The sequence below is a fragment of the Pseudophryne corroboree genome, chromosome 3, assembly GCF_028390025.1.
Source record: "Pseudophryne corroboree isolate aPseCor3 chromosome 3, aPseCor3.hap2, whole genome shotgun sequence".
Lineage (NCBI taxonomy): Eukaryota > Metazoa > Chordata > Amphibia > Anura > Myobatrachidae > Pseudophryne > Pseudophryne corroboree.
In genome coordinates, this window is record NC_086446.1 from 90,529,279 (window position 1) to 90,540,448 (window position 11,170).

Here is an 11,170-nt window from a genome sequence, read left to right on the forward strand (position 1 = left end):
CCCCAGGAGTCACCTCTCCAGTCATCACCCAGACACATCCCTGGTGTTACTGTATAATGCCCCATTCCCAGCAGTCACCTCTCCAGTCATCACCCAGACACCTCCCCTGGTGTTACTGTATAATGCCCCATCCCCAGGAGTCACCTCTCCAGTCATCACCCAGACACCTCCCCTGGTGTTACTGTATAATGCCCCATTCCCAGCAGTCACCTCTCCAGTCATCACCCAGACACCTCCCTGGTGTTACTGTATAATGCCCCATTCCCAGCAGTCACCTCTCCAGTCATCACCCAGACACCTCCCCTGGTGTTACTGTATAAAGCCCCATCCCCAGGAGTCACCTCTCCAGTCATCACCCAGACACCTCCCCTGGTGTTACTGTATAATGCCCCATTCCCAGCAGTCACCTCTCCAGTCATCACCCAGACACCTCCCCTGGTGTTACTGTATAATGCCCCATTCCCAGCAGTCACCTCTCCAGTCATCACCCAGACACCTCCCCTGGTGTTACTGTATAATGCCCCATCCCCAGCAGTCACCTCTCCGGTCAGAAGGTGAATGATTTTATTGCTAAGCTTCAGAATCTTCCTGTCGCTGTCTTCAGGCACCACCGAGTCACACACAGTCGCCGTACTGCTGCCTCGGCTCTCCCTGGTTCCTTCTGATACACTGGGACTGATCCTGTAAGCAACCGGTTCACCGGATTTCTTCACGACTATGAGATCCTGTATGTCAAAGACACAATTTGTTATGCAACGTACAAGTAAATACTGTGTTCCTAAACCAACAGCCAATCGCTCGCTGGATCAGTCACACAAAGGTTGAGCATCATTCTTCAAACACTGGACTTACATTCCTCAATAACTAGCACATAAGAGATTCAGATCTACCAATAAAGGAATACCATCACTGGCCTCTCCATAACAACCTACCAACGCTGCACCTATAGCATTGCTTGTATAAGCAGTCTATGATTTGTTGTTGTGTCTACAGGTAACAGAGATACTTTGGTGATATTCCCAGAATCCCTCACTTCACCAGTCAGGGGTTAGCTTTATTAGCAGAGATAAGAGTGATGACACCTGGACATTCCCGGGGTCCCTCACCTCTCCAGTCAGCAGGTAGATAATCTCCAGGGTGAGACCGAATATTGTTTTAGTCATGTTGGCGTTCTCCATCCTGATGACCGCCAATTTGCTATGGGCCAAGCAGAAGGCACTGACCAGTGACCTGCCGACAAAATAAATACATTTTACAAATTATATATGTATCTGTACCCACACACACACATAAATTTGAAAATAGTGAAAAATAATAGTAGAAGCTATACATGATTAACAAAGTACAAAAATGAGCGAAGACTTTGAATTATTTTTTTGTATAACAGATTTGTGAAAAAAGGCTCTGGGGGTTATTCAGTACGGATTGCAAATTCTGCTAAAAAGCTCCCATCTACCTGGTCTCCCAGCAGTATCCCCACTACTTCTTACCTGCACTCTCCCCTGACTCCCCTCTGCCTGGTCTCCCAGCACTGTCCCCACTACTTCTTTCCTGTGCTCTCCCTCTGCCTTGTCTCTCAGCACTATCCCCACTACTCCTTCCCTGCACTCTCCCCTGACTCCCATCTGCCTGGTCTCCCAGCACTGTCCCCACTACTCCTTCTCTGTGCTCTCCTTCTGCCTGGTCTCCCAGCACAGTCTCTACTACTTCCCTGCGCTCTCCCAGCACTGTCCCCACTACTCCTTTCCTGCGCTCTCCCCTGAATCCACTCTGCCTGGTCTCCCAGCACTGTCTCCACTACTCCTTCACTGCGCTCTCCCCTGACACCCTTACTTCCCTGCACTCTCCCCTGACTCCCCTCTGCTCTCCCTCTGCCTGGTCTCTCAGCACTGTCCCCACTACTCCTTCCCTGCGCTCTCCCCTGAGTCCCCTCTGCCTGGTCTCCCAGCACTGTCTCCACTACTCCTTCACTGCGCTCTCCCCTGACTCCCTTACTTCCCTGCACTCTCCCCTGACTCCCCTCTGCCTGGTCTCCCAGCACTGTCCCCACTACTCCTTCCCTGCGATCTCACCTGACTCCCCTCTGCCTGGTCTCCCAGCACTGTCCCCACTACTCCTTCCCTGCGCTCTCCCCTGACTCCCTTCTGCCTGGTCTCCCAATACTGTCCCCACTACTCTTTCCCTGTGCTCTCCCCCGAGTCCCCTCTGCCTGGTCTCTCAGCACTGTCCCCACTACTCCTTCTCTGCACTCTCCCCTGACTCCCCTCTGCCTGGTCTCCCAGCACTGTCTCCACTACTCCTTCCCTGTGCTCTCCCCTGACTCCCCTCTGCCTGGTCTCCCAGCACTGTCTCCACTACTCCTTCCCTGTGCTCTCCCCTGACTCCCCTCTGCCTGGTCTCCCAGCACTGTCTCCACTACTCCTTCCCTGTGCTCTCCTCTGACTCCCTTCTGCCTGGTCTCCCAGCACTGACCCCACTGCTCCTTCCCTGCACTCTCCCCTGACTCCCCTCTGCCTGGTCTCCCAGCACAGTCTCCACTACTTCCCTGCGCTCTCCTAGCACTGTCCCCCCTACTCCTTCCCTGCGCTCTCCCCTGACTTCCCTCTGCCTAGTCTCCCAGCACTGTCCCCACTACTCCTTCCCTGCACTCTCCCCTGAGTCCCCTCTGCCTAGTCTCCCAGCACTGTCTCCACTACTCCTTCACCGCGCTCTCCCCTGACTCCCTTCCTTCCCTGCGCTCTCCCCTGACTCCCTTCCTTCCCTGCACTCTCCCCTGAATCCCCTCTGCCTGGTCTCTCAGCACTGTCCCCACTACTCCTTCCCTGCGCTCTCCCCTGACTCCCCTCTGCTCTCCCTCTGCCTGGTCTCTCAGCACTGTCCCCACTACTCCTTCCCTGCACTCTCCCCTAAATTCCCGCTACCTGGTCTCCCTGTGCTTTCCCTCTGCCTGGTCTCTCAGCACTGTCCCCACTACTCCTTTCCTATGCTCTCCCCTGACTCCCTTCTGCCTGGTCTCCCAGCACTGTCCCCACTACTCCTTCCCTGTGCTCTCCCTCTTCTTGGTCTCCCGGCACAGTCTCCACTACTTCCCTGCGCTCTCCCAGCACTGTCTCCACTACTCCTTCCTTGCGCTCTCCCCTGACTCCCCTCTGCCTGGTCTCTCAGCACTGTCCCCACTACTCCTTCCCTGCACTCTCACCTGAATTCCCACTACCTGGTCTCCCAGCACTGTCTCCACTACTCCTTCCCTGTGCTCTCCCTCTGCCAGGTCTCCCAGCACAGTCTCCACTACTTCCCTGCGCTCTCCCAGCACTGTCCCCACTACTCCTTCCCTGCACTCTCCCCTGAATTCCCACTACCTTGTCTCCCAGCACTGTCCCCACTACTCCTTCCCTGCGCTCTCCGCTGACTCCCCTCTGCATAGTCTCCCAGCACTGTCCCCACTACTCCTTCCCTGCGCTCTACCCTGACTCCCTTCTGCCTGGTCTCCCAATACTGTCCCCACTACTCTTTCCCTGTGCTCTCCCCCGACTCCCCTCTGCCTGATCTCTCAGCACTCTCCCCACTACTCCTTCTCTGCACTCTCCCCTGACTCCCCACTGCCTGGTCTCTCAGCACTGTCCCCACTACTCCTTTCCTGTGCTCTCCCCTGACTCCCTTCTGCCTGGTCTCCCAGCACTGTCCCCCCTACTGCTTCCCTGTGCTCTCCCTCTGCCTGGTCTCCCAGCACAGTCTCCACTGACTTCCCTCTGCCTAGTCTCTCAGCACTGACCCCACTACTCCTTCCCTGCACTCTCCGCTGAGTCCCCTCTGCCTAGTCTCCCAGCACTGTCCCCACTATTCCTTCACCGCGCTCTCCCCTGACTCCCTTCTGACTGGTCTCCCAATACTGTCCCCACTACTCTTTCCCTATGCTCTCCCCCGACTCCCCTCTGCCTGGTCTCTCAGCACTGTCCCCACTACTGCTTCTCTGCACTCTCCCCTGACTCCCTTCCTTCGCTGCCGTCTCCCATGACTCCCTTCCTTCTCTGCACTCTCCCCTGACTCCCCTCTGCCTTGTCTCCCAGCACTGTCCCCACTACTCCTTCCCTGCGCTCTCCCCTGACTCCCTTCTGACTGGTCTCCCAATACTGTCCCCACTACTCTTTCCCTATGCTCTCCCCCGACTCCCCTCTGCCTGGTCTCTCAGCACTGTCCCCACTACTCCTTCCCTGCGCTCTCCCCTGACTCCCCTCTGCCTGGTCTCCCAGCACTGTCCCCACTACTCCTTCACTGCGCTCTCCCCTGACTCCCTTCCTTTGCTGCCCTCTCCCCTGACTCCCTTCCTTCTCTGCACTCTCCCGACTCCCTTCCTTCTCTGCACTCTCCCCTGACTCCCCTCTGCCAGGTCTCCCAGCACTGTCCCCACTACTCCTTCCCTGCGCTCTCCACTGACTCCCCTCTGCCTGGTCTCCCAGCACTGTCCCCACTACTCCTTTCCTGTGCTCTCCTCTGACTCCCTTCTGCCTGGTCTCTCAGCACTGTCCCCACTACTCCTTCCCTGCGCTCTCCACTGACTCCCCTCTGCCTGGTCTCCCAGCACTGTCTCCACTACTCCTTCCCTGTTCTCTCCCACTGCCTGGTCTCTCAGCACTGTCCCCACTACTCCTTTCCTGTGCTCTCCTCTGACTCCCTTCTGCCTGGTCTCCCAGCAATGAGCCCACTACTGCTTCCCTGTGCTCTCCCTCTGCCTGGTCTCCCAGCACAGTCTCCACTGACTTCCCTCTGCCTAGTCTCCCAGCACTGTCCCCACTACTCCTTCCCTGCACTCTCCCGAGTCCCCTCTGCCTAGTCTCCCAGCACTGTCTCCACTACTCCTTCACCGCGCTCTCCCCTGACTCCCTTCCTTCCCTGCGCTCTCCCCTGAGTCCCCTCTGCCTGGTCTCTCAGCACTGTCCCCACTTCTCCTTCCCTGCGATCTCCGCTGAGTCCCCTCTGCCTGGTCTCCCAGCACAGTCTCCACTGACTTCCCTCTGCCTAGTCTCCCAGCACTGTCCCCACTACTCCTTCCCTGCACTCTCCCTTTAGTCCCCTCTGCCTGGTCTCTCAGCACTGTCCCCACTACTCCTTCCCTGCGCTCTCCGCTGAGTCCCCTCTGCCTGGTCTCCCAGCACTGTCCCCACTAATCCTTCTCTGTGCTCTCCCTCTGCCTGGTCTCCCAGCACAGTCTCCACTACTTCCCTGCGCTCTCCCAGCACTGTCCCCACTACTCCTTCCCTGCGCTCTCCCCTGAATCCCCTCTGCCTGGTCTACCAGCACTATCTCCACTACTCCTTCACTGCGCTCTCCCCTGACTCCCTTACTTCCCTGCACTCTCCCCTGATTCCCCTCTGCCTGGTCTCTCAGCACTGTCCCCACTACTCCTTCCCTGCGCTCTCCCCCGACTCCCTTACTTCCCTGCACTCTCCCCTGACTCCCCTCTGCCTGGTCTCTCAGCACTGTCCCCACTACTCCTTCCCTGCGCTCTCCCCCGAGTCCCCTCTGCCTGGTCTCTCAGCACTGTCCCCACTACTCCTTCTCTGCACTCTCCTCTGACTCCCCTCTGCCTGGTCTCCCAGCACTGTCTCCACTACTCCTTCCCTGTGCTCTCCCTCTGCCTGGTCTCTCAGCACTGTCCCCACTACTCCTTCTCTGCACTCTCCCCTGACTCCATTCTGCCTGATCTCCCAGCACTGTCCCCACTACTCCTTCCCTGCACTCTCCCGCTGCCTGGTCTCCCATCACAGTCTCCACTACTTCCCTGCGCTCTCCCAGCATTGTCCCCACTACTCCTTCCCTGCGCTCTCCCCTGACTTCCCTCTGCCTAGTCTCCCAGCACTGTCCCCACTACTCCTTCACCGCGCTCTCCCCTGACTCCCTTCCTTCCCTGCACTCTCCCCTGACTTCCCTCTGCCTGGTCTCTCAGCACTGTCCCCACTACTCCTTCCCTGCGCTCTCCCCTGACTCACCTCTGCCTGGCCTCCCAGCATTGTCCGCACTACTCCTTCACTGCGCTCTCCCCTGACTCCCCTGCACTCTCCCCCGACTCCCCTCTGCTCTCCCTCTGCCTGGTCTCTCAGCACTGTCCCCACTACTCCTTCCCTGCATTCTCCCCTGAGTCCCCTCTGCCTGATCTCTCAGCACTGTCCCCACTACTCCTTCCCTGCACTCTCCCCTAAATTCCCACTACCTGGTCTCCCTGTGCTCTCCCTCTGCCTGGTCTCTCAGCACTGTCCCCACTACTCATTTCCTATGCTCTCCCCTGACTCCCTTCTGCCTGGTCTCCCAGCACTGTCCCCACTACTCCTTCCCTGTGCTCTCCCTCTGCCTGGTCTCTCAGCACAGTCTCCACTACTTCCCTGCGCTCTGCCAGCACTGTCCCCACTACTCCTTCCCTGCGCTCTCCGCTGAGTCCCCTCTGCCTGCTCTCCCAGCACTGTCCCCACTATTCCTTCCCTGCACTCTCCCCTGACTCCGTTCTGCCTGGTCTCCCAGCACTGTCCCCACTACTCCTTCCTTGCACTCTCCCCTGACTCCCCTCTGCCTGGTCTCCCAGCACTGTCCCCACTACTCCTTCCCTGTGCTCTCCCCTGACTCCCCTCTGCCTGGTCTCCCAGCACTGTCCCCACTACTCCTTCCCTGTGCTCTCCCCTGACTCCCCTCTGCCTGGTCTCCCAGCACTGTCCCCACTACTCCTTCCCTGTGCTCTCCCCTGACTCCCCTCTGCCTGGTCTCCCAGCACAGTCTCCACTGACTTCCCTCTGCCTAGTCTCCCAGCACTGTCCCCACTACTCCTTCCCTGCACTCTCCCGAGTCCCCTCTGCCTAGTCTCCCAGCACTGTCTCCACTACTCCTTCACCGCGCTCTCCCCTGACTCCCTTCCTTCTCTGCACTCTCCCCTGACTCCCCTCTGCCTGGTCTCTCAGCACTGTCCCCACTACTCCTTTCCTGTGCTCTCCTCCGACTCCCTTCTGCCTGGTCTCCCAGCAATAAGCCCACTACTGCTTCCCTGTGCTCTCCCTCTGCCTGGTCTCCCAGCACAGTCTCCACTGACTTCCCTCTGCCTGGTCTCCCAGCAATGTCCCCACTACTCCTTCCCTGCACTCTCCCCTGAGTCCCCTCTGCCTGGTCTCTCAGCACTGTCCCCACTTCTCCTTCCCTGCGATCTCCGCTGAGTCCCCTCTGCCTGGTCTCCCAGCACAGTCTCCACTGACTTGCCTCTGCCTAGTCTCCCAGCACTGTCCCCACTACTCCTTCCCTGCACTCTCCCTTTAGTCCCCTCTGCCTGGTCTCTCAGCACTGTCCCCACTACTCCTTCCCTGCGCTCTCCGCTGAGTCCCCTCTGCCTGGTCTCCCAGCGCTGTCCCCACTAATCCTTCTCTGTGCTCTCCCTCTGCCTGGTCTCCCAGCACAGTCTCCACTACTTCCCTGCGCTCTCCCAGCACTGTCCCCACTACTCCTTCCCTGCGCTCTCCCCTGAATCCCCTCTGCCTGGTCTACCAGCACTATCTCCACTACTCCTTCACTGCGCTCTCCCCTGACTCCCTTACTTCCCTGCACTCTCCCCTGACTCCCCTCTGCCTGGTCTCTCAGCACTGTCCCCACTACTCCTTCCCTGCGCTCTCCCCCGAGTCCCCTCTGCCTGGTCTCCCAGCACTGTCTCCACTACTCCTTCCCTGTGCTCTCCCTCTGCCTGGTCTCTCAGCACTGTCCCCACTACTCCTTCTCTGCACTCTCCCCTGACTCCATTCTGCCTGATCTCCCAGCACTGTCCCCACTACTCCTTCCCTGCGCTCTCCCCCGAGTCCCCTCTGCCTGGTCTCTCAGCACTGTCCCCACTACTCCTTCTCTGCACTCTCCTCTGACTCCCCTCTGCCTGGTCTCCCAGCACTGTCTCCACTACTCCTTCCCTGTGCTCTCCCTCTGCCTGGTCTCTCAGCACTGTCCCCACTACTCCTTCTCTGCACTCTCCCCTGACTCCATTCTGCCTGATCTCCCAGCACTGTCCCCACTACTCCTTCCCTGCACTCTCCCGCTGCCTGGTCTCCCATCACAGTCTCCACTACTTCCCTGCGCTCTCCCAGCATTGTCCCCACTACTCCTTCCCTGCGCTCTCCCCTGACTTCCCTCTGCCTAGTCTCCCAGCACTGTCCCCACTACTCCTTCCCTGCACTCTCCCCTGAGTCCCCTCTGCCTAGTCTCCCAGCACTGTCTCCACTACTCCTTCACCGCGCTCTCCCCTGACTCCCTTCCTTCCCTGCACTCTCCCCTGACTTCCCTCTGCCTGGTCTCTCAGCACTGTCCCCACTACTCCTTCCCTGCGCTCTCCCCTGACTCACCTCTGCCTGGCCTCCCAGCATTGTCCGCACTACTCCTTCACTGCGCTCTCCCCTGACTCCCCTGCACTCTCCCCCGACTCCCCTCTGCTCTCCCTCTGCCTGGTCTCTCAGCACTGTCCCCACTACTCCTTCCCTGCATTCTCCCCTGAGTCCCCTCTGCCTGATCTCTCAGCACTGTCCCCACTACTCCTTCCCTGCACTCTCCCCTAAATTCCCACTACCTGGTCTCCCTGTGCTCTCCCTCTGCCTGGTCTCTCAGCACTGTCCCCACTACTCCTTTCCTATGCTCTCCCCTGACTCCCTTCTGCCTGGTCTCCCAGCACTGTCCCCACTACTCCTTCCCTGTGCTCTCCCTCTGCCTGGTCTCTCAGCACAGTCTCCACTACTTCCCTGCGCTCTGCCAGCACTGTCCCCACTACTCCTTCCCTGCGCTCTCCGCTGAGTCCCCTCTGCCTGCTCTCCCAGCACTGTCCCCACTATTCCTTCCCTGCACTCTCCCCTGACTCCGTTCTGCCTGGTCTCCCAGCACTGTCCCCACTACTCCTTCCTTGCACTCTCCCCTGACTCCCCTCTGCTTGGTCTCCCAGCACTGTCCCCACTACTCCTTCCCTGTGCTCTCCCCTGACTCCCCTCTGCCTGGTCTCTCAGCACTGTCCCCACTACTCCTTCCCTGCACTCTCCCCTGACTCCCCTCTGCCTGGTCTCTCAGCACTGTCCCCACTACTCCTTCCCTGAACTCTCCCCTGAATTCCCACTACCTGGTCTCCCAGCACTGTCTCCACTACTCCTTCCCTGCGCTCTCCCTCTGCCAGGTCTCCCAGCACAGTCTCCACTACTTCCCTGCGCTCTCCCAGCACTGTCTCCACTGACTTCCCTCTGCCTAGTCTCCCAGCACTGTCTCCACTACTCCTTCATCGCGCTCTCCCCTGACTCCCTTCCTTCCCTGCACTCTCCCCTGACTGCCCTCTGCCTGGTCTCTCAGCACTGTCCCCACTACTCTTTTCCTGTGCTCACCTCTGACTCCCTTCTGCCTGGTCTCCCAGCAATAAGCCCACTACTGCTTCCCTGTGCTCTCCCTCTGCCTGGTCTCCCAGCACAGTCTCCACTAACTTCCCTCTGCCTGGTCTCCCAGCAATGTCCCCACTACTCCTTCCCTGCACTCTCCCCTGAGTCCCCTCTGCCTGGTCTCTCAGCACTGTCCCCACTTCTCCTTCCCTGCGATCTCCGCTGAGTCCCCTCTGCCTGGTCTCCCAGCACTGTCCCCACTATTCCTTCCCTGCACTCTCCCCTGACTCCGTTCTGCCTGGTCTCCCAGCACTGTCCCCACTACTCCTTCCTTGCACTCTCCCCTGACTCCCCTCTGCTTGGTCTCCCAGCACTGTCACCACTACCCCTTTCCTGCGCTCTCCCCTGACTCCGCTCTGCCTGGTCTCCCAGCACTGTGCCCACTACTCCTTCCCTGCGCTCTCCCCTGACTCCCCTCTGCCTGGTCTCCCAGCACTGTCCCCACTACTCCTTCACTGCGCTTTCCCCTGACTCCCTTCCTTCTCTACACTCTCCTTTGACTCCCTTCCATCTCTGCACTCTCCCCTGACTCCCCTCTGCCTGGTCTCCCAGCACTGTCCCCACTACTCCTTCCTTGCGCTCTCCCCTGACTCCCCTCTGCCTGGTCTCCCAGCACAGTCTCCACTACTTCCCTGCGCTCTCCCAGCACTGTCCCCACTACTCCTTCCCTGCGCTCTCCCCTGACTCCCCTCTGCCTGGTCTCCCAGCACAGTCTCCACTACTTCCCTGCGCTCTCCCAGCACTGCCCCCACTACTCCTTCCCTGCGCTCTCCCCTGACTTCCCTCTTCCTAATCTCCCAGCACTGTCCCCACTACTCCTTCCCTGCACTCTCCCCTGAGTCCCCTCTGCCCGGTCTCCCAGCACTGTCCCCACTACTCCTTCACTGCGCTCTCCCCTGACTCCCCTCCGCTCTCCCTCTGCCTGGTCTCTCAGCACTGTCCCCACTACTCCATTCCTGCGCTTTCCCCCGACTCCCCTCTGCCTGGTCTCCCAGCACTGTCCCCACTACTCCTTCCCTGTGCTCTCCCCTGACTCCACTCTGCCTGGTCTCTCAGCACTGTCCCCACTACTCCTTCCCTGCACTCTCCCCTGAGTCCCCTCTGCCCGGTCTCCCAGCACTGTCCCCACTACTCCTTCACTGCGCTCTCCCCTGACTCCCCTCCGCTCTCCCTCTGCCTGGTCTCTCAGCACTGTCCCCACTACTCCATTCCTGCGCTTTCCCCCGACTCCCCTCTGCCTGGTCTCCCAGCACTGTCCCCACTACTCCTTCCCTGTGCTCTCCCCTGACTCCACTCTGCCTGGTCTCTCAGCACTGTCCCCACTACTCCTTCCCTGCACTCTCACCTGAGTCCCCTCTGCCTGGTCTCCTAGTACTGTCCACACTACTCTTTTTAATCCCCGATAGTGAGTATAGGGAAAGCATGACATGCCAGTGAAGCACTGTACCTCTCAGTCTCCTATACAAAGCCAGCAGCAGGCTGAGTTGTGGCGTCATCAACAGTGGCCGAGTGCAATGTAGAAGGGAAACGTAGTTTACACAGATAGACACTAGAGCTGAAACTGTATATGACGTTTCATGCCAAGTAAGCGGCCATTTTGTTGAAGACCTAAGAGGATACCTGCATTCAAAAAATTTGGCTCCGATTCTATAGACATTGTTTTACAAACCTGGTTATTATCCTTCCTGTAACATGTCTCCCTGCAGAGCTGCAGGGCTGATGCGCTGCTTAGGTACTATGACTATAAC

General features: G+C 58.8%; 1 protein-coding gene across 2 annotated transcripts in view; it reads right to left on the reverse strand.

Moving 5' to 3' along the window:
- Positions 1-10,964, reverse strand: part of LOC135054832 (zinc finger protein OZF-like) — an 84,739-nt gene extending 73,775 nt beyond the window's left edge. The window contains exons 1-3 of one of the 2 annotated variants that reach the window (XM_063958216.1): positions 10,870-10,964; positions 1,107-1,230; positions 540-725 (exon numbers count right to left, since the gene is read on the reverse strand). In XM_063958216.1, coding sequence (XP_063814286.1) covers positions 540-725; positions 1,107-1,178 — 258 coding nt within the window. In that variant the 5' untranslated portion in view covers positions 1,179-1,230; positions 10,870-10,964. Of the gene's footprint in view, positions 1-539; positions 726-1,106; positions 1,231-10,767; positions 10,849-10,869 lie in introns of those variants that run through there. The other variant, XM_063958217.1, reaches the window with a different exon arrangement.
- Between the last annotated feature and the right edge of the window lie 206 nt (positions 10,965-11,170).